Source organism: Rutilus rutilus, assembly GCF_951802725.1.
Source record: "Rutilus rutilus genome assembly, chromosome: 22".
NCBI lineage: Eukaryota > Metazoa > Chordata > Actinopteri > Cypriniformes > Leuciscidae > Rutilus > Rutilus rutilus.
Window position 1 is genome coordinate 17,237,414 of NC_140227.1, and position 23,607 is coordinate 17,261,020.

The 23,607-nt window shown below is 38.3% G+C and overlaps 1 protein-coding gene across 22 annotated transcripts; it reads right to left on the minus strand.

Annotated features, from left to right (window-relative positions):
- Positions 1-1,126: 1,126 nt before the first annotated feature.
- On the minus strand, positions 1,127-23,051 carry dido1 (death inducer-obliterator 1). Of its 22 annotated transcripts, none has more exons than XM_084394417.1 (17): positions 22,804-23,051; positions 20,598-20,641; positions 18,687-18,800; positions 17,468-18,374; positions 14,925-15,270; positions 13,358-13,573; positions 12,645-12,855; positions 9,318-9,885; positions 8,618-8,777; positions 8,385-8,501; positions 8,196-8,303; positions 7,784-7,940; positions 7,164-7,647; positions 6,920-7,067; positions 6,736-6,825; positions 6,398-6,593; positions 1,127-5,317 (listed from the first exon to the last, which is right to left on the minus strand). In XM_084394417.1, exons 3-17 carry the CDS (start codon positions 18,766-18,768, stop codon positions 1,629-1,631), a joined length of 7,479 nt encoding a protein of 2,492 aa, XP_084250543.1. In that variant the 5' UTR covers positions 18,769-18,800; positions 20,598-20,641; positions 22,804-23,051; the 3' UTR covers positions 1,127-1,628. The 22 variants fall into 22 exon arrangements, with proteins under 22 accessions (XP_084250543.1, XP_084250539.1, XP_084250536.1 ...); XM_084394413.1 differs by having other exon boundaries at positions 8,148-8,303; XM_084394410.1 differs by having other exon boundaries at positions 8,148-8,303; positions 9,318-9,888.
- Positions 23,052-23,607: the final 556 nt, after the last annotated feature.

Sequence of the window (23,607 nt, forward strand, 5' to 3'; positions counted from 1 at the left end):
GCAATGTAGATAGTGTAAATGATATTTCAAATCTGTTATTTGTTCCCGATCAAATAGTTTTGACTAAGGGCAAAGTTACGTTTTATAACTTTATATTTTTATTTAACCTTTGTACTTTGGCTCAATTGTTGGCTTGTCTGTTTGCTATTCTACAAACTTTGTATTCTTGTGTAATGGCTTATTGTTCATTAACTATTATTGTTCAAATAATAAACATTTTTATTAATATTTTTCCTGATCTTGAGAAATGGTCTGTGTGTTATTGGTGGGGATTTATCAGCAGCTTCGTTGCAGGTTACATTGACTCAATTTATGAGGCATGGTTGAGCTTCTATTTACCATAACTAATGTGTGTGATGACTTTATATGTGAATAAAAGCCTAAATTATGTCTGTTTGTCATATAAAGCGATCACATCTCTTCAGAAAATTTGGACTAAACCGCTCAATTCATATGGATTAGTTTTCAATGAATCTCTTCACAAACTTTTTGAAGCATCAAAGTAGTTCTGTAGACCACCACTGGGGGGACCGAAATCTCTCAGATTTCATTAAAATGATCTTAATTTGTGTTCTGAAGATGAACGAAAGTCTTACGGGTTTGGAACAACATGAGGGTGAGTAAATGACAGAATTAAACATTTTGGGTGAACTAACCCTTTAAGTTTCACTTTAGTTCTCAAGTAAATTTAAACTGCAAGTTGCTTTAAATGTCATACATAAATTGACCATATATACTGAAATAATTGTCCTATAAAAAGAAATTGTGAGATTTAGCCAGTCAGTTTAGGATTATGAAATTGTAGTGAGAGGCCATAGAGTTGAAGGAATAGGAGCAGTCTAATTCAGTGGCTTGCATGAGGTAGCAAAATGATTAAATCACTAACATAACTAAAATACACCTAATCTTTTCATTTTTATGGAAAATCCTGACAGTCTTGAACCAACTACATTCTAAAAATTTGCAAAGAATTTAAATATGTCCTGCTTGACATACTCAATTTAGAACCATTTAAAGAGCAAGTTATTTTTATCCATACAATCTAACCTACATAGAAGTTAACCATGTATAAAATGATCTAATCTAAACTATTTAAACTTCTCAATCTTAAAAGAAAACAAAAATATGTTTTACAATCACAGAATTTATTGAACAAATGAAATGAACATTTGGAGTGCCTTCAGGTTAATCAATAACAATAGCCTTCAGACATATTCATGAAACGGTGGTTAAGCTTTTACCATAAAGACCTTTTCCTTTAAACAATTTTAAAGCTATATGGCTTATGACTTCTCTATTTAGAAAAAAAGTAGTTAAAAACATACCTGTATATACACAAACATACATATTTACATGTCTTGTTTTTTTTTTTAATCTGTGAAGATCTGTGATGTTTTCCATAGTTTTCATTAAAATAGCAGTACAGGGAGAGTGTATGCTGTGCTGACAAAATTATCACCACATAAGAAGTACACCTGAAGATGTTATCAACAACAAGGACTTGTAAGTAAAAAGCATAAAATATTCAGCAAGGAAAGTACAAAAGGGACTTTCAAACGCAACGTTCAAACCCATGCAAATTTAGAAAGAAACAAAAAGTGTCAGTCAACAGTCAAGATGAATGACATTCATGATGGGTTTTCAGATTCTGTAGACTTTGCCCTTGAGTTGTCAGATCTTTCTTTTCTTTCCTCTTTCTTTTCTCTGCTCCTGCTTCTGTCCCGTCTTTCTCTGTCTTTCTCCTTGCCTCTGTCTTTGTCCCGTTCTCTGTCCCGATCTCTTCTCTCACGGTCTTTTCCACGTTCTCGATCCCGACTCCTTGAGCGTTCTCTTCTCCTGTCTCTATCTCTGTCACGGTCTCTATCTCTGTCTCTGTTCTTTGCTCTGTCTCGGTCATGGTCTTTTCGGTCTTGATCTCTCTCCCTTTCTCGGTCATGGTCTTTTCGGTCTTGATCTCTCTCCCTGTCTCGGTCATGGTCTTTTCGGTCTTGATCTCTCTCCCTTTCTCGGTCATGGTCTTTTCGGTCTTGATCTCTCTCCCTTTCTCGGTCATGGTCTTTTCGGTCTTGATCTCTCTCCCTGTCTCGGTCATGGTCTTTTCGGTCTTGATCTCTCTCCCTGCCACGGTCTCTGTCTCGATCCCGGTCTCTCCTCTTGTCTCCATCTCCGTATCGGTCAGACTCTCTCCGATCCCTCTCCCTACTGTGTTCTCTTTCCCTTTCTCTGCTGCGACCCCGCTCCCTTTCTCTTTCCCTGCTCCGGTCTCTTTCACGATCCCTTTCTCTGCCCCGTTCATGCTCATGTTCCCTGTTCCAGCCCCATGATCTTCCACCATGTCCACCTTCTCTGTCTCTGTCTCTCCTCCTATCCTCAGACACGTCACGCTGCCTCTCTTCAGACATTCTTGAGGGGGCATCTCTGTCACGCGAACCACCATCAAATCTACTTGGACGGTTATGTGGCTCTGCACTGTCTCTGCTGGAACTGCTTCGCCTCCTCATTTCAGGTGAGTGACGTCTCCAGTGGTCATCGCGGTGGCTGTCTGGGCTGTGTCCACCTATGCGACCCTGTATTGGGATGGGACCTTCAGGTGGTGTTGGAAGCAGAGGTCCACGAACAGGTCTAACATCTCTAACATCACTTGGGCTATCATCATTGTAATTAAATCGTGCTGGCGGGCCAACAGCTTCCTTATCATAATGTCCTACTGGTGGACCTCTCGGGCCACCAAACTGCTGAACTGATGGTCCCCGGTGCCTTTCAAAGTCTTGAGATGAAGTTCCCCGTGGCTCCTCAAATGATCCCCTGTGTTGAGGTGAACCACGGAATTGGTTTTGAGGTGGAAATCGCTGTCCTGACATTTCACCTGTAGGACCAGGAGGTCCTCTTCGTCCATCAAAGTGGTTTGGTGGTGGTCCCCTAAAAGGAGGCCCGTGTGAGGGTATCTGGGGCTTCTCTATTCCCTGATGATAAGAGTTCCCACCATCTTCAAAATGATCACCAGGTCCTCTTGACATGTTAGATGGAGGGCCATGATCCCCAATATTATGAAGAGGAGGTGGGCCTCTTGGCCCTGGGAAGTGGGATGGTGTTGGAGCTCTATTACCAAAAGGATTTGGAGGGGGACTGGGGAATGGTGGAGGTGGGCCCCTAGGTGCAGAAAAGCTAAAGGGGGGTGGAGGCCCATTAAACCTTTGTCCATCAAAGCTGGGAGGGGGTGGGCCGGGTAGTGGAGGCCCTGGATGTGGGCCTCTTGGTCCAATATGCTGAGGGGGCCTTGAATTCATAGAATTATCAAAGATCTGAGGAGGAGGACCTCTCTGACCAATTGGTTGGAATGGAGGTGGTCCTCTTGGGGTAAAATTTGGAGGTGGTGGACCTCTTGGAGCAGCATCAAACTGAGAACTGCTACCCCACTGATTCTGGAAAGGTGGATATGATGCAGGCAGTGGGTACTGAGAATGATCATTATCCCCACGGGGAGGAGGTGGACCTTGCATTGAGGGAATCTGCATTGGCGGAGGGAGATGCATGGGTGGTGGAACAGCCATTGGTGGTGGGCCTTGCATTGGAGGCGGACCAAGAATAGGTGGAGGCCCAATTGGAGGAGGAAAAGACATAGGAGGTGGAATGTTAGCAGGGTTTGTTGTTGGTATATGCTGTATATGGGAACTGTGAGAATCCATATAAGATGAGTTGTCATGGATGACATCTTGTGGCACTCCTGAGTGTACAGATGTAGATAGAGTACTGATTGTTGAAATGTTATAATATGTGGTTGCAGTGGTCTCAATAGGCTGCCCAATGGATGAAACTTTGTCAGCTTTTAAAATAGACTGTCCAATGGATGAGTCAGGTTTCAAAATACTGGCAGAATTAGGCCAAACCTCCTCAAAACTTTTAAGCTCAGATTCAATAGGATCATCCTTCGTTCTGTGTTCCTCTTCAGGTTCGTTTTCCATGTAGCTTTCCACTAACTCTGGGTCAATCTTTTCTCCTAGTAACGGAATAGAAACTTCTGTGCTCTCTATATCAAGAAAAGGCACCACTTCACTCTTGCTTGCTTCCTCCTTCTCACTTTCTTCCTCAGACTTAGATGCTTCTGGGTGCAGGGTGGCAGGCTGCACCGAATCCAAGGTGGCAGTAACTTGCAATAGGGGAATATCTGTGGTTGCATCCTCTACTGATGTATCTTCAGTAGAGTCCAGCTGTGCAGCTTGTGTGTCTGCGGCTGTGCAAGTTTGTGTTAGTGATGTCTCTATCACTGTAGCTTCTTGTGGAAATGTTTTATCTGTAGTAACAGGAGATTCCTCCTCTGTCTCTGTGGACTCAGAAGTCTGTCTTCTATTTGCAGCTGCCTGTCTTGGGTCTCTACTCTGCCTTGGGTCTCTTCTCTGGTTAATAACTGGAGCAGCTGAACTCTTTGCCACCAACTCTTCAACCTTTTTACCAAGCTGCAGCAATTGACTGTTAGCTAACAGAGATGTAACAGGCTGAGAAATCAAAGTCTCTGGTATTTGCTGATGAGCTGCTTCCTCATGCTTCTGTTCCTCAATTTGTTTGTCTTCAAGCACTTTTTGATGCTCAGTTAATTTTTTAGCACCTGGATCAACCCCAGCATCATTAAAAAGAGAGTCATCCTCAGGATCATAAGCGACATCATCTATCATAGAGGTGACCTCTGTTTGCTTAATGACAGCAGATACTTTTGTTGTATTATGGGTATTTTCTGTACTATAGCCAACAGCTGGGTCATATTCTTCTTCGGGATCATATGGTCTATCGTCCTGTACTTCTACTTCTCTACCCTTGGTTACTGCAAACTGTTGTACAATTGGATCCAGCATGGGCACAGAGACATCTACAGTACTTTGATCTGAAGGTGATAACGAGACATCAGAATCTTGCTTCTTCTTACCAAAAAGTGTTTTCAGGATAGTCTGAAGTGGAGTGGCTGTAGATGGTGCTGAGACATTGGAGGATGGAGAATTACTGCCTGTGCTAGTGCTGACAACAGGTGCTTTCACAGAGGAGAGTATGGAAAACACAGAAGAGATAGAACTTAAAGACTCAGAGGCACTGAAGGGTGGAGGGGTGCCTGGGGGAGTTGTGCTTATGGCATCCAGACTAGATCGAAGAACTTTGTCTTGTTTTATTTCAGATTTAGCAATAATGGATGGTTTTGGAAGGCCTGTCTCATCATCTCTTAGAGTTTTAGAACGTTTCTCCTCATTCTCCAGAGGGGCCCCAGGACGCTTCTTGTCCTTCTGGCAAATCAACAACCCCAGGAGGAGATTGGGACGAGCTGGTTCCAGACCTGCAAAAAATGATGAAACATTATTTCACAAATAAGTTTTCTATAGATCTATGATTAAGGGATCTTTAGGATATAACACCTATATACACACGTTAAGAGGTAAGAAATACACATTAAGAGAGCTTGTTCCACATAATACAAACTGGTAACATGAACTGTTAAAACTTACCTATACCAAACTTATTCTTATGTTAGTTTTCTTATTGTACCATCCAAATTATCCTTGTGATGCATTAAATTAGTAATTACCACACAAGCTTTGTTCATTTAGCATAAATATTCCCTTACACACCATAAGCTCTTAATTATATAAAATCTATAGATAGAACAGCCTTTCATTATTAACAACACTACTCATGTTTCTTCCTCTGGCAAACTTGTGCCAGTAATGACAATTCTAATCAACAAAATGTTATGCAATTTGTCTCAGGATCATAATCACTCCTTGGGCAGGTCAGACGATTTACTTGTTTTCCTTATAAGACAGGATGATGTCCAGAATATAACTTACCATGGTTGCCATGATATTACAGCTAGTCCAACAGCAGACAGCATAAATGGCAGCACTTTCATTTTGAAGTGTAATTTTCAGTGAGATGGCATTAGTTATATGCCTAAGTTATATATTACATTTATAGGTAGTCACTTTGAGCAACTCCATTATTAAACACTTGTTCTTAAAATGAAATATGAACCTGAAAAAATAAGGCTAAGACACAAATATCTAGGACATCGAACTTGGATTCATGATATATTTTATTAGAAAGTCATAAAATACATGACAACTTGCAGACAGAATTAAGAACACACCAAAACAAGCACACAAACAACTTTGTCTGGAAGAAACTCATTGTATGAGTTACATTTTGTAGCACGTTTGATATGGCCAAGAATTGTTTTCCATTTTGTAAATTGTGGAACAAGCTTTCCATTTACAGAATAAAGAGTTAAAATACAGACAGACTTTAATCATGCTTACCTTATGTTAAAAAAAAAACAGTTTTTTATTAAAAGTCTGGGGAAGACACTAAGATGATTCTTTAAAAAAAGAGATTTTATAGTATCCTTGTACATGCTTACCTGGTCCATCAAATGGCAGAAGCTTTGCAGGAAGTGGGTCTTTTGAGCTCAGAGGGATGAGGTAAAGGTCTTTAATGCGTTTGTTGCTGTTTGCCACTACTCCAAACCGTTTACGGCTACTGAAATAAGAAAACAGAGAAACATACGCCACCTCCTCCTCTTCAGTCGCTGGATGGAAACGAATGAGACTCAGTTCCTGAAAAAATAAAACTCAGCTTCAAAAAACAGAAATCACAATGATGCACATGAATAAAGTGAAGTACCATATAAATTGGGTTGACTTTCTAAGTTCTGAAATTGATTCTAGTGCAACTAAAATTTGTTTTTTCTTTTCATACTTTTGACAGCGAAGTCTTCAACTTTCCCACATAATCCCAAACAGTGTGTGGTGATATTCTACCGCCAATATGAATGGTGTCAGGCAAGTCCTGCAAATAAAATAAAAACAGTTGTTAAAATGAATCGATAACTCAACTTGAACTCAACAATGAAGACCTTTAAGAAAATCTTTAGAAAACAAACCTCCTTAATATGCTCAAATGATCCTGAAACCATATAGGCTTTTGTGACAAACTTGGCAACAGAGTGCATGTTTATGAATCCTTTCCACATCATCTCTTGTCCAGACAAGAACAAAGCAGTTTCACCCTCAGGAGTGGGCTCTGACACACTGATGCAAATACAACAGATTTACAAATATTACTACTTACTAAAATGATAATGTAGAAAGAAAAGCATTTTACACTAAATGTCATATATGCTGCACCTGGTAGTACTTGAGCCATAATTGCGCAGATCTTGTGAAGAGGCTGGTTTTGGCATCACAGTTCTGGCTAGAGATGCTGGGGCAGGAGGGGGCATAGGCAAAGGACCTTTTGCTTCTACAACCACAGGTTCAACAGAGATAGGAATATTTGCTGGCATAGCAGGAATATCAGGGACTATGTGAGGCACAGATGACCGGTGACCAGCAGTACGAGGATCCCTTCGAGTTATTGTAACGGAAGAGACAGGTACCGCAGCAGTGACTGGGGGCTGAACCACAGGAAATACACTGCTTGAATCCTCCATCACAGATGTAGAATCAGGCAAAGGCATTTCAACACCAGAAAGAGAGGAAACTTGAGGGAGATCAGCAGGGGATTTGGATGGTCGTGGCTCTGGTTTAGACTTAAACGACGGCTCTGGCTTTTTAGGCACAGACATCTTGTTTTTTTTAGATGGTGGTTCATCATCAGCAGACTTTTGGCCTGAAAAATTAGCAACATGTAATTTAATTATTAGCTGTTAGACAGATCATAGATGTATATAATACAACCAGTAGTAGGCACTTTCCAAGAAGTCTTAAGGGTATGTGACTTTTTATATTTGGCGATAAAGTCCCACCTGTACAGATCTTGCAGTTCAGGTCAAAGAGATGAGCCCTGTGCTCTGCTGTAGTGTCTTTCAGCATAATACTGAAGATATCTGGCATTGAGCTGCCTTTACCAGCATTGACTGGTGCTTGCTGTGCAGAAGTAGGCCGTGTGTCCTCTTGGGAGTCCTGCACAAAACAAGGACAAACATAGAATGAGAGGGTCAATGAACAATTTTATACTTTAGGAAACTATTCTCATCCATGTGAAAGAAAAGACAAAATAAGATCAAGTTGGCAGGTGTGAGAACAAATTATGCATTCAAATGAGAGCGGGATTCAGAGAGGTGTGTGGAAGAAAAGACAGAACAGGAAAGCAAGAAAGCCAGCACTTACAGCAGCAGAAGCCAAGTAGGGAGATTGGGAAGTGGCAGGCATACATACATCTCCATCAGACATAGGAGGAGGAGCTTCCTCCATGTCTACATCTGGGGGAGCACCCTCCTGTCTAGATCCACTTTTGGGCTGGGATCTCCCACTTAACTCCAGACTCTTTTGGAAAAAGAACATAAGTTTAAGCAAAGAGCATGAAAATAGCATAATTTAATCGGAGTTCATCCAAACTTGTTTTACCTCAGAGATCTCAGATTTTCTCCAGTCTGACATCTCCTTGGAAAGAAGTTCTTCTGGACTCAGTCTCACCAGCCTAAAAGGACTGATCTCGCCACCAATCACACGATAGAACAGGCCCTGCCACACAGCCAAGTAAAAAAAAAAATTGTTACATCTCACAAAGCTACTAAAAATGCATATGTACATTACAATTGATCATAATTGGCTCTAATAAACACAAAAAAGTATCTCACCTTGTTTTTGGGGTCCTTTAGGTTAAACATAAGGGACCTGTACTTGTTCTTGTACTTGTTATCAGTGTTCAAATAAAGATTAAACATCTCCTTCTCAATGCTGACGGCCAACTTTCCCACTTCGCTCTCAGACATGGAGAGATCATCACTGTCACTGACTCTGTGGCACAATAATGAATTTAAATATGCAAATTATTGGAATGACATTAAAAATCATTTTATATAAAATATTTAATCACTATTCAGGAGAACATTTAAAAGGATGTAATGTAAATGTTCTTGTTGTTGGAAATGTACACAATTTATATAATGAGCGAATACATCATGAATACATTTTCCAAACTGTTTTTGTCTTATCCTGAATCACTATGGTATGCCTAAAATAAGTGTTTATATTCATACTATTTTAGACAGAACAGGATGACAACCACACCAGAGTAACCCAGTACCGGTGTGACCCGTCGTGCACATAAACAGAGAGCATGCATTTTGTTAATTAACCACTAGGGCACTTAAATTTACACAGTGTACCTTTAATATTATTCAGTTAGGAGTTCATCTAAATGATTTTCCATTTTAATGTGTATTTATTTCTTATTTGTGTTTACCATCAGGTTATATATTAACAGATGCTACAATAGTTCCTGAGATAAAAATGATCAGCACAAAGTAAACGTTCTACCTCTGAATCATCGCTCACCTTTTATACAGGATATCAGTCAGTGATCGTCTGATGTTGGATCTCATCTGGTTGTTGGGCGGTGGCTGTGGAGGAGCAGAAGTGGCAACGGGCTGGGTTGGTTTAGGCAATGGGTGTTGGGTGGATGACACTGGGGAAGGTGGGGTTCTAGTGGTAGGAGAGGGACCAGGCTCTGCAGACTCCTTTGGCCCTGCCTGTGGCTGTTTTTTGGGGATTGTAAAGGTGCTTTTGCCAACACGAAGAGCTCCAGAGACATGGTGGCGAGATCCGGGGGGGCCTGAAGGAGATAAAACCGGAATTGGTGGTGGGGGAGGTCCCGGCTTCTTCAATTTGCCCTGCGGTATGGGCTGTTTTCTTAACTCTCTGCCACTGCTCAAAGGTGCTGCATTTGTTTTGCCTTTGGGAAGAGGAGAGGTGGCAGCAGCAGCCTTTGTCCCCTTGGAGCCAGGAGACTTCTTCCCACCTTTGGGAGCAACATTTGTAGCAGGGGGTTTCTTGTCAGCAGATGCAGTCTCCTTCTCTGGTTTGATCTCTTCATTGCCCTCCTTTTCTTTGTCTTTTTGGGGAGCTGCTGGACAACAAAAGGAATAAAAGGATTCATGAATGCAGAAATGGCAAAATTACTCCAAATAGCTCTTCGTTTGGTTATAAAAAAAAATTGTAGTGTGAAATGCACAATTGTAGTGCCTTGCCTTGAAACTGTAATAATTTTCTCAAGTTACTGAATATGAAGACCACCATTACCAGTTCAAGAATTGGATTAAAGACACAAACAACTAAATGTTGAACATGTAAACTTTATTTTAGAAAATATTTTACAATCATCTTTAAGCAAGTTTCAGGACTACCTGACTCACAGACTAGTCAGATGTATTTGTATATATTTAATTATATTCTTTAAACAATTTATTAATCATAATAATCAGCAAGTGACTAGGTAGCATAAATAATGTACCAACAAACTGGAGCACATAGCAGCTATTATTTGGTATGTAAATTTACATATTTTTTTTTAATATATGGCAAATTTGAAGAAAAATACAAAGGGTTCATACCACATGAGCCAAATTAAGATTCACTGCTGCCTTGTTTTTAATAATTTTCCATTCTATATCATTAACCAAAATAAATATTTTTTGGGGGGAAATAAATTATGAATTAAAATGTTGAAAGTACTGTTAATGTGCAACAATACAGCACACTGAATATATAAAGAATAAAAATGGAAATCATGATGTAATAATTCAAGGAAACATTACATAAGGACTTTAGGGCCTGGTTTCACAGACAGGGTTTAGATTAAGCCAGGATTAGGCCTTAGTTAAGACATTTAAGCAGCTTTTATAAACGTGCCTTGAAAAAAACACAACATTACTGGTGTGCATCTTGAGAAAACAATAGCACTAACATTAAGAAATGTCAGTGCAAGACGCTTTCAGTTCAAACATGCATTTTAGTCTGAGACAAGGCTTAAGCCTTGTCTGTGAAACCAGGGGTATAAAGGATTAATATTTTACCAGCTACATAACACAAATTTCAAAGTCAATTTGATTAGAGATCTGAACATATAACCAGTGTACAATAAACCACAGTGGACCTAAGCTCCCTTGTATTGCAGTAATGCATCCTTAAAAAGCACTTTCAAGTGAAGGTACACAATGTACTACAGAACAGAGTAATCCCATTCATGTGTTATTCTTATCAGACAAATTTCTCCATATCTTGATCAACACTAAAAGCAGAAGACACAAATAATCCAAGGAAACCTTATGTAAACTAATGTCACATTCATAATGTCATTCATCCATTTTAAAAAAGCTGCTGGGACAAAGACAAAAAAAATGATTGGCATTATTTTTGATTTTCTAATTCATAATTTCAGGTATCAAACAAACCCCACATTAAGCTTAAGGTGTCCTCCTTTGTTTTTGCATATGGAAAACTTAAAACTTGCCCTTTCCAGTAATCAATCATTCCTACTAGTGCAGAAAACAAAATTCAATCTCTGCATCCAGCTTTCAACAAGTACACTAACCTCTCAATATGTAATTTGTTCATATTTAAATATGCAATAAGACAAGAGTATCAGCATTGTTCTACATTCTGTGTATATGTATAAACAAAGCTAGACATATCCCTGTGTGCTGCAATAATGAGGCATGTGAATTCTGTCGTTGTCTGCTGTGGGGTGATAATGATGTCCTCAGCTGTTCTTCATTACATCAGCTTACTCTCTGGGCTCTTGGACTTTTCTGAAACGCCACAGTTCTTCTCTCAGGCCGGCTCCAAGGACTGTAGGCTTCTTATTGCAAAACACACTGTGACATTTAGCGGAAGGCTGACAAAGGCCAAAAGCAGGCAGAGGCCATGACATCCCATGTTGTCATCCAATAAACAGACTTCTCTCACAATTGAAGCACAGGGGCAGCAGAGTATTATCCGCAATTTCACTTTATTTTGAATGCCACTTTGTCCACTCAAGATTTATAAATGCAGTGCATGCAAGTCAAAGGAAATATCAAACTAAAAGCTGTTAGTTAAAAAGTTACATGTCTTCATTATTATGTAACAGGACTGTAGTCAAATGTCCATGTGATCAGAGACGTTCTATTCTTAGTCGGGGAGGAGGGCAGGAGAAAAAGACACCAAAACCTACCTGATCAGGTGTGCGGTCAGTACAGCGTTTCGGATGAAGTTATTGCCCCGATGACGGCAGAGATTGGAGATAAATGGCAATGGTATTCCACACATTGAGAAACTCAAATTCACATACATTGTAGATGTTTATCAGAAAGCTTTACAAAAGCATATCATGGCAAGGCACTACAGTTTGGGCTCAGATCCATAGGATCTAAATTTTTAGATCACTTTTTTTAGTGCCGGAGAAGGTTAGATAAAATAGATTAAGTACTTATAAATAGACTGTAAAATACAGTCTTTATGCGTTTTAGATCATAAATACTTACCATATTTATCTTATTTTAAACTTACCTGTTCTGGATCTCTGAATGACCTGATACAGGTATTTTTCAAATATTAGCATCTTGTAGTGTTACTTAAACACTGACAAAATATTTAAGACGTAGCACAGAGTGTCCAGCTTAAAACCATAACTATAGCTGTGCTAAAATTCTGGCGCTGAAATCCTTTAAAGGCACGTAATTTCAATTTCAGTCCAATTTACACCAGAAAAGAGCTGCTATTTTTAGATCTTTGAATCCCCTTAGGCTGCAACAATTTCAATCAGTTGTTCTTGACAGTTCAACACCCCCATCATAGGTAGAGACAGGTCAAAAAAATGTGGAAAACCCTCAGAGAGATACATACACGCTTTGTTTAACACAGATGCTGATATGGGTGTAGTCTTTTCTGGCGTTACTGCAATGTAATTATGGTCACTGGACCAGGATGACATGGCCGGAGGGGGCGGATGCTCCTCTGCATGCTTGTCTTCATCATCATCCTCTTCCTCAGTCCCAGATTCTGACTCCTCCTCCTCACCTTGGTTAGAGGACCTCCTTTCTGGTCCAGAACTCTTCTATAGACAAGAACAGAAAGCATTGTCAGCATTAAAAAAATGAAATAAAAAAACAATATATACATATATATATATATATATATATATATATATATATATTTGATTGAATTGAATATATAAAGCATAAAAAAATATATATATATTTTTTTTTTTTTATTATTAAATTGCCTTTTTTTTAAGACATTGAGGAAAAACATCAGCTATTTCACACTATTAAAAATGCAACAATAATTTTTACATTTAGAGCATTTTGAAAATAGAGAATTAAAGATTTAAATTACCTATAGCTTTATAGAAAAAGAGCAAATACAATACCTGTTTTCCTGATTTATCGTACACCTGAATTAGCAACTACTGGATTAAAAACTTTTACACCTAAACACTAATGTATCCTCATATAACGGTCATTCAGCCATAACCCATGTGTAAAATAATTTCCTACCATTAAAGCCTTAATAAAATGAATATTGCATTATTATTATTAGGTGGCTATTAATAATACCTTCTGTGGTGATTTATTTGTGGTCTTTTTCTGCATTTTGGGTTTGCCCCTCTCTTTCTGTTTGGAGTCTTTTCCATCCGTGGTGATGATCTTCATGGCGGCAGCGGCATGTCTGAGTATGCAGTCGTTCCCACAGTAGACAGAGTCAGGGAGGGCATCTCTCTCACAGCCAGGGCCGATGCATTTTGGGAGGGAAGATCCCTCAACTGCAGTCACCTGCTAAAAACTCAGGGATGTCAAACCTCTGTGGCCACTACATTACGGCAGTAGATCTACACCGATTGTAGCGTACTTTTTTCTTTTTAAGCAAAAGTAGTTTTAAGTAGTATTTTTCCGCTATCAGTTTTAAAAATGGAACTTAATGTGGTCATGTGACAACAATACATTGCTACTTATAATTTTAAACTCAATTTTGTGTAAAAGTGTCTTAACATTCTGTGTCCTGATCAAATGAGTCAAAGATGATTTTGCCTAATATTAACTCCAAGGTCATCCATGGCATTAGAAATAAAAAGTCAAGTCATTGCATTGCAGAATACAGTATCCAAAAGCAACAAGCTCAGTTGTATACTGCACATTTTGGTGACTCAAGTAGCTCATCTGGGTATTCAACAGATATTATATACCGCAGCAATAGTAATAGTAGCATGCTAACATGCTAACCCAAACAAAGTCACAAGACTTGTGAATATTTTGAATAGTGAATTTTTTTTTTTACTTTTCAGCATAAAAAAAATAGAATTTTGCAATTATTGTTAAAAGATATAGAAAATACATAAGATAGCAAATATTACAACATCAGATAATTTAGAATCAATTATTAGACTTTAAAAGTATTTAGTCTTAGCATATTGTTGATTTCAAAATGTATTTTAAGTGTGCCCCATTTACAGACACCTTCTAGTTTTATTATTAATGAGGCAATCTCTTTATTATTACATTCATAAAAAAAGAAACCTTACCATATCTTAATATCATAATTAGATGCCTTTAGGAGGTGAAATTCAAGTGATTTGGTTGTTACAAACCCCCATTTATATTAGCAGGAAAGGTGTTCAGTTGAGAAAACAACATGAAACCCAATAAAAACATTTCTCATGCTTTGCACTGGTGCTAAAAAGTGTGCTACTCAAATGTTGTCGTTGCCATCTGATTTCCTTTTGATGTTTTCCCAACATTAGCTAAAAAATGTTGTGGCCAAACCTGGTAATCATGCTTATATTATACAATGAAACATTGAAAAAAAATCACACAGATATGATAGCTTTAAAATTTGCTAAATGCCAAATATTGACATAAAAAAAGCAACTGTATGAATAATCTGAATCAGATATTGATGTTGCAATTTTACATTAAATTAAAGTTAAACTTAAGCATTTAAAAAAATGTCACTGATAATAAAATCATGTGAGAAAAACTGTCGAAATTCAAGCATGGAAGCAGCAAGCATTGATAACTGTATCCAGAACCTGTATTCTTCAACACCATGAAATCAAATGTGTAAAAAAGAAAAAAAAAAAGAAAAAAAAGTGCAGTATTCAAACTCGTGTTTCATACGTAGACATACCGGCTGGAAAATCTTTATTTTCTTTTTCCCACTTGGATTGGTAGCCTTCTCGATCCTGCCCTTGATACCCAGGTCATCAGAAGCTTTCTCCTCTGTGGTGGCTGCAGAAGTGCTAGATGCTGTAGTGAGACCGGTCTCAGTTTTACGAAGGCCAGCTACTGGCCGTTTGCCATTCTCTGCAGCTGCTGTGGAGGAGCCGGACTTGGAAATCTGCCCCTTCTGTGTGTAGCAGTTCGGACAGACATAGTCCTCTCCATTTCTCTCCATCAGTCGGCCACGTGCCTCAGAGATCCCAACGCAGTCGCCATGAAACCACTCCTCGCAGCGATCGCAGCAGATCATGAACCTATGCAAACAATGACCAAACACCCTCAATAATCATTAAATCCACAAGAGACATATAACCTCTGCTGACAAAAACAGAAAGCAAGCAAAGGACAATCTCTGCTTCAAACAAACACATGCCACTTTTTTTGCATCTTGCCTGATAAGGACAGAGTGTAACATTATTCAAGTGTTAAAATGAACCACTAACAAAGAAATCGGATGGACCGATACAGAATTATGGAACCTGTATCAATAATTCTTGTCAGGATACTCATAATTTTGACCCTTTCAACTTGGGCTTAAAACACTTTCTGCAATCTGACAAACTCCTTACTGCTGATGATTTATGAAACACAATAATTATAGAAATCAGTAAAAACAACACAACTTAAAAAGTATAGGTCACATATCATTGGAAATTAGGGTTGCGCTACATATGTTGCTTTTCCTTGCTAAAACTCAGTTATAACTAAATGCACTGGGTGGCGCTGTGGAGCTGGTTAACAAGTTGATTGTATTGATCACAGAAAGTTGTCCTCTTTGATCAAAATAATTTTACTAAATGACCTTACAAAATGGAATTACTTTTGATCACCTCTCTCCTCTCCTCTCTTCTCTCTCCACCTATATCCGGTGTGTGGTGAGCGCACTGGCGCCGTTGTACTGTGGCTGCCGTCGCATCATCCAAGTGGATGCTGCACACTGGTGGTGGTTGAGGAGAGACCCCTGATATGATTGTAAAGCGCTTTGGGTGTACAGTAGTACATATGAAAGCGCTATATAAATGCTTGATTATTATTATTATTGATTATTATTGATCAAATGGATCATCAACACGTCGTGTGGAAACATTGTGGGGTGAGACAGATTTATCATACATATCACCACCATGAAATCACATGAAATCCAAACACCAGTCGAACGAGGAAAGACATTCACAACTGCAGGTAAAGCGCAGTTGTACCCAACGAGCCGTGAAGATAACTTATCTGATAGCAAAATGATCGAGACACATGCTTCCTTAAAGTTTCGTCGAGGGAGACAGGTTTAAGAACAGAAAACACAAAGTGCTGTAAGAAACTTTGCTTAGCACACCATTATCTGTGTCCCTCACAGGTGTCCCTGCAGTGTCTTTCGGCGGAGCGCATTCTCTGCATCCAGCCTTATTGTTATCAGACTGAGGAGCCAACTTTCACCTGAGCATGTGGATATTCGTTTTCCTCAACACGAACATGTGAAATAATATAAACACAATAACCACATGCGGACTCGATAACTGGCGCAGTCTGCTTCGGCTTAAATGCTTTCGATCTGTATATTTTTTTGTTTACACACATCGTTTAATGTTTTCAACTAAAAGAATACCTCAAGATGTAATGAAAGCTTGTTGTGTATATTTGCTAATCATGAGCTTGTTCAGAAAAAAATCTGTACTGGAATGCAACACGCGTACAGTGTGTGCCCCACATAGATCAAACTGTATCTGCTGTGTGAAAACACCCTCAGATGCACAAGTCAATCAAATACAGATATCATTTGTGTCAAACTCATACTTATTATGGCCAATGCCAATACAGTTTAGTTTTAAGATGTACATGACACCAATAACTTGCACAAGACGAGACCTAATAGTTTTAGCACACAAAACACTTACTAGCACTCATATTGATTCCTCCTTGGCCTGATAAAGACTGCTTAGGCTTTCTGTGAAACTCATGATTTAGTTTTAAATACACTGGGCGATACATGTGCACAAACTTACAAGGTATAAAAACACTTGAGTTTTGTTCCTTTGTACTCTCAATCTTCTGCTGATCACACTCACATAAGAGCTCTTTTTACATTTAGTACGTACTTCACAGTATAAACTTCTGTAAAATCTCTTTAATTATTTTATGTAAGTGATAAATACATTAACACAAAAGTGCATAATATTAAACAAACTACATATACTGTATATAATGAATATGTATACCAATATCATTAATATTCTTAGTCATTTTACAATACGTATATTTATAATAACTTGGATATGTAAAAATATGTATTATATACATTTTATATACAAATATTATAAAAATAATTTACATCTCAAAAACATTGTTTCTTAGTCTTTTTCTCCGCTAAATCTACATGCATCAGTTAAAATTTAATTCACCTAGAATCCAGCAGATCAGCTAAAAAGTATCTCATGCACCTTTAACAAAGACACGTACCTTTTGTTGTGTTTCTGCCTGCAGATGCAGTAAAGTGCATTAGGGTCATAACCATCACTGTCGCAATCACTGGACGACGACTCATCATCATCATCGTCGTCGTCGTCATCATCCTCCTCCTCCTCATTCTCTTTCTTCTCTTTGCAGAGCTTCACTCCTACTTTGGGTTTAGTGTCTCTTTTAGAATCTTTACTGACTGCTCTGGTAGGACGTCTATTTATGGACTCATTTGAGGACTTCTCTTTGCTCTTAATACCCTCCTCCACATCCTCCTCTTCTTTCATCTCAACATCCATCGCTTGTTCCTGTTTTGCTTCCACATCCTTAGCATCTTCAGCACTGGCCTCAGTCTCAACGTGTTCTTGAGTCTCTTTCGTTACTTCACTTTCAGCCTCATCTTCGTTTTCAGAGCTGCCATCATCACTCACCGAGTCTCCGCCTGCTTTAGGCGTCACTGCCCTCCTCGCCCTTCCCCGGCCCCTTTTCTCTGGTGAGGCCACTTTCTGTTCCTCTGATTTGGCTTCGGCATTTCCGTCAAAGCTGGCCTCGGAAGCAGTTTCAGCATCGGTTGGGGTCTGGGATGGAGGATCCCCTCCCTCAAGTCGTGAGGGACAACTTCTCCTGCCCGTTCCTCTTCCTCGCTTCACAGTGACCAGAAACTCTTCCAGTTTGTCCGTGCGCTTTGCCTGCCTGCCGCTACGACGCACTGGGGCGCCCTTGCCCTCTGGAGTCTCCGCTGCCATTTCTCCAGGGATTTCCCTCTTAGCAATGGTAGTCCGACGAAAGCCCCAAGTCTTCTTAAACTCGCGTAAGGGCTTTGTGGATTTGTCAGGGTCCTCTAATTTGTCTTCACTAACATCACCTTGGTCTTTTTGATCTTTGACTTGGTCTGAGACTGACGTTGGTTCTGTGTGTGAAACGTAGCAAAATTAGTTTACAATAAATGTTTAAATGCTAGAGATATGCAATTTGATTCACAAAACTCTGATATGTACATCCAAGCTGATAAATCAATCAAAATGCAGATGCAATATCAGTAAAACATGTTAATTGATATGGTGTGGCGTCACACCACACATTGAAAAAAAAAAAAGATTTAAAAACCAGTGCATGCACAGAATAGATTGGAACTCTTAAATCTCAATGATTACATCCTGTTTCAATAATTTCCCATTTTGAAATCCTGATTGGGGTCAATGGTGGAGTGGGCCGTGGGTACCTTGTGAACTGGTATCCACAGGATCCTGGCTGGGCTCAGGCTCATGGGCTTGAGCCAGCTCAGGGCTCACACTCTCCTCCATAGCAGAGAGACACTATTTTTCAAACAGAATATCTATAATTAAGAAAGAACAAAGATTTAATGGAGAGCACAACTCCCAAAGAGTATTACAAATTCCTAAGCGAATAGTCTTCTCAGCTGAAGCCTTGTGGAATCCTAGTAGAAGGTGCCAATGAGTCTTTCCTTTGGATGTGCCATGCATGCATTTAGTAAATTGTATTGAGGCCTATAAAAAGGATTTAACATGCTTGAGATGTCTAAAAGTGCTCCATCCTTGATCTGTTGCATTCAGGGTGTAGTCAAATTAAAATACACTATATAGAAATTTAAGGATGTGTAAAATATTCTCTAAACCATTTAGACAACAAGAACAAAACCATGACACTGATGGAAACTATTTCTCTTCTTGTTCATACAGTGCACACTGGGCTTCTCTCAACTAAATCAAAATCACATTAAACAAATATTTCTAAATATCTTAATATAATATCTAGAACATGTTCAAACTGTATAATTCAGAGAATGATGCCCCCTGAATGAATACACAACTTTGCATATACAAATAATACTAATATTAACCATTTCCCACAAGTAAATTCCAAATTTTACTCACAGCATTGTCAATTATACAGTAAAACTAAATAGTTTATGAATTGTGTAAATGTTGCATAAAATAGGTACACTGAACATATATAAACACACACTAAAGTTCCAAAGTTTTTTTTTTTTTTAAAGATTTAAAAAAAAAAAGAAAATGCTTTTATTCAGCAAGGAAACATTGACTTGATAAAAAAAAGAAGAAGTTTTGCCATGGCAAGAATAAAAAATTACATTTTAAATTACACTAAAATAGAAACAATTATTTTAAATGTAATATTTCATAATATTACACTTTTAGCTATATTTTATTTTAACTATACAAATGCAGCCTTGGTGAACAAGACTTCTTTCAAGTCTACACACACACACACCAAAAGAATTAGAATCAAATAGAATATCACATCAGTGGAATAGTAGTCGAAAATATTCCATACAATTATTTTATTCTTAAAAAAATAAGCAGGATCAGTTGAAAACATATCTACTTAATTTATAGACAAAGGTTTCATCATAAAAAGTTTGCGCATTTTGAGTTTGAATATATTTTTCCTGAAACTTCCAACTTCTGACAAGGACTAAAGACTAATCAATACACTCTATCAAGCAGACATAAATAGACATGCATATATCAAGTTTGTATTACTACTGAAAACCTCCACCATTGAATTGTGTATTTTAAGTTTCATACAACAGTGTAATACATTTATTACATTGGGTATTATTCTAGTAGTCTAATTATAATGCACTTTTGAATTACACAGTCAATGCATTGAATTTTCATCATTCAGTTTAATTCATTTGACATGTTTACACTAGGAATTAATTTCATATTACTATGCAAAAACTACTTTGATTATTTTGAGTTTCACACAATTGCATGTCATCTTTGATGGACTTTTTTGTATGATGTGATAGTTATATCAAATATATCTGGCAACAGAACTCAGCATGATGCAGCATATCACAATGAAGACCATTTTATTGGCAAGAGCTGCATTAATAACAATTAGGCTAATAAAGGCTGTGTATACATCTTTAACACTGCAATCTAGAGAAAACCAGACCTGCTTTAAGACACCTGCATTCTCTAACATGCCTTTGGCAATGGAGGTAAAGTGGCATAAGTCATATTTATAAGTTTCCAGGACACAATTACTGTCAACCATTCTCACTACCATAAACAGTAACAGTAGGACTTCAGTTGTCAAAAAACATGCAGTCTCTCATATTAACAGTAGTGAAATGCTGTACCTGTTTGCTATGATGACTGGAACTCTTCTATTTAAGATACTGATCTATAAACAACGAAAAGAATAGTTAAAAATTAGGAATGAAAACTTGACCTCTCGTGTAAAGGAGGTCAACTCAATGTGCTAGGTTGTCCTTTCAGCACAACATAAATCTTTTTCTGTATTTAATCCATGTTCCTATTCAGCCAGTTTAGTCCAAGTTATACAAGAAAAATAAGCTCTCCAACCATGTACCAAAACTGTTACACAAGATCAACTAAACAAAAATACGCAAGTTTATGTCACATAATGTTGCACACCGTTGGTAAAAAAACATTGGATAGCCTAGATGTCTAAGAGTGACACAAATTGCTAATTATTATGTCTACAAATCAATAAAATAAAAATCTACAGTTAATACATTCGCAAAAATAACCAGTTTACCTGAATAGAATAAGCAAATGGACATTCTATACATAATTAAATATGCAATATATTTGAATCGTTACTAGCTCAAACACCAAAAATATTCATCAACTAGGCTACTGCAATAGACCCAAACCGACTTAAGGTACTGAAAACACGTCATGCATTAACCAAAAATATTGAGATAATACAAAACACAATAAATAAGAATGAAAAGAAAATTTACGTTTCAAATGTGCTTAAGGCCTAACGTTAGTTATTAAACGTGCCTGAGATCCATAAATTTACCCTTGTCTAGTGTAACGTTAGGCCTAATTTAAGGAAGGATTATGCATTTTCAGAAAGAGTGGTATATTTATGAATACAGCATTCCTGCACACTACATTGGTGGTAATAAATAAGAAATGCGACTGTGTGCGCTGCAATGGCCGCCCGTAGTAACAAATAAGTTAGCCTAGCTACACGCCAACAAAACTGACACGAACAACTCAGCAAAACTATAAGCCCTAACGTTACTTGCTGTAAAATACACATAAGCGTAGTAAAGAAAAGGCGACAAAAGGAGATAAAAACAAAAGCTTCCAGGATTAAATATTGAGATTTGTTACTTGCCCGTTAGCTTTAGCTAATAGCTAGCGCACGACCTCCATTTCACTGTCTCTTACAGAAGAAATCATTTTACTCCTGCTATTTTGTTCCTTAGATTTATACATAAGAGTCTGTGTGTATATAGCGTTGAATATTACTGAATATAGTTCTTATTTGACTGCATGCAGTACTGGTGCTAAATCTAACATGTCTGCGAATCGGTTCTTTCGAACAGCCCTTACTGCCGTTTTTCGTCATCGAGCAATCACGCCATCACGTGGTTCCTACGTCCCGGCGTTCCAATTAAACATTATTTACGTATATGTTGCTGATTATTATGTTATTGATAAGTATGCTTTTTGTAGGTGTATATTATTTAGTGTGCCACAGTGTCGCGAGGGAATCATACAGACTACTTTCGTGAACCGACTCGCCTGCATGTAGTAAGAGCACTGGTAGGCTTCGGTCACGGAGAGCTGCCACGTGAGAAGCGGTTATCGTCTACACTTAATTTTTTTTATCATTTAAATTACAAAATAATTGAGAGAGATTTCATAATCATGCATGACATGCTAAAGATTTAAAATATTTAAACAAGTTTTCAAAAGTATGTCACACATATATATCCGTATCTTTCCATTAGCTTTCTAGCTTTCCATTCCTTCCATTCATGCAGAAAAATACAAAAACAAACTTAACATTACGATAAATTAGACCTAAAGGAAAGCACAAAAACATTGTGCACCACATTAAACGTTAGTGCAGAGAACCGCACACACCCACTTTGTCGACACAGTACAAATCAAAACTTCACTGCATAAAAATTCAATCACAGTTTTAAAAGACGTAAATAATGCAATCGGGTAACATTACATAGCAATATGTAAATGCTTAAGAAAATAACGTACAGTCAAATTGTAATAAAATAAGATTACCATACATAAAACAGGCGTGCGTTTAAACTCACATAGCAACAGCTATTAATCAAAATACAGCTGTTTATTCTTCTGTCCCAGGTTGGTTTTCTCCATCGGGAATAATATTTTCTTATCGTATCAAAATAAATACGGAGGCTCGTGGCGCCATTACTGGAGCGCGAGTTTCACTGATGTAAATATGACAAACTGTGTCTGCATCTCTGCCTTTTATTAAGCACAAATTAACAGCGAAATAGCATGCACTAGTGCTCATTACAACTGGAAATGCATACTTACTTGTTATCATTAATGTCGTTTGGCGTACGGTCAATGCAACGGTATGACCTCCATTTTCTTTTCTTGTTGATGATGGCGGCGAATTTTTGCTCGTAGTGCTCCAGTCCAGATAGCGTGAGACGAAGCACATTCGAAGTTGAAGTTACAACGTAGGACAGCGACGCTGTGTCGTGGGGGTGAAATTGCATCATCCTCAGATATCTGACATGCAGAAGTGCGCCCTCTAGTTTCCAGAATCAGAATAGGCCTATATTGTCAATATGCTTACACTCATAAGGTATTTGTCTCGGTGACAGAAGCTTCCAGCGCACATTCTGAATGACAACAATTAAGACAAGGGTAATAAGAAAATAAAATAAAAATAAATATATAAAAATAGACAAAAAAGGCAATTGACAATGTAGGCCCTACCGATAAATAGGCTACAATTTTATAAGGGAATGTGATTAAGAGGTATGATATCCTAAACTAATAAAAGTATAAATAGAGTTGGGTATTGCACGTGTTCTTATTGGAAAGTGGGAGCATTTAACGGTTCATGAGGTAGATGGCCTGAGGAAAGAAACTATTCTTTTGTCTGGCTGTTCAGGTGCTCAGTGCTTTGTAGCGCCGACCAGACGGCAACAGTTCAGAGAGGAAGTGGCTGGGATGTGAGGGGTCCAGAGGGTTTTTTCCAGCCCTTTTCCTCACTCTGGATGAGTACAGTTCTTGGAGTGTAAGAAGGGGTGTACGTGTACCGATGATTCTCTCTGCAGTAGTCTTCTGAGGTCTGAATTGGTAGCTTAGCCAAACCAAAGTCCCTTT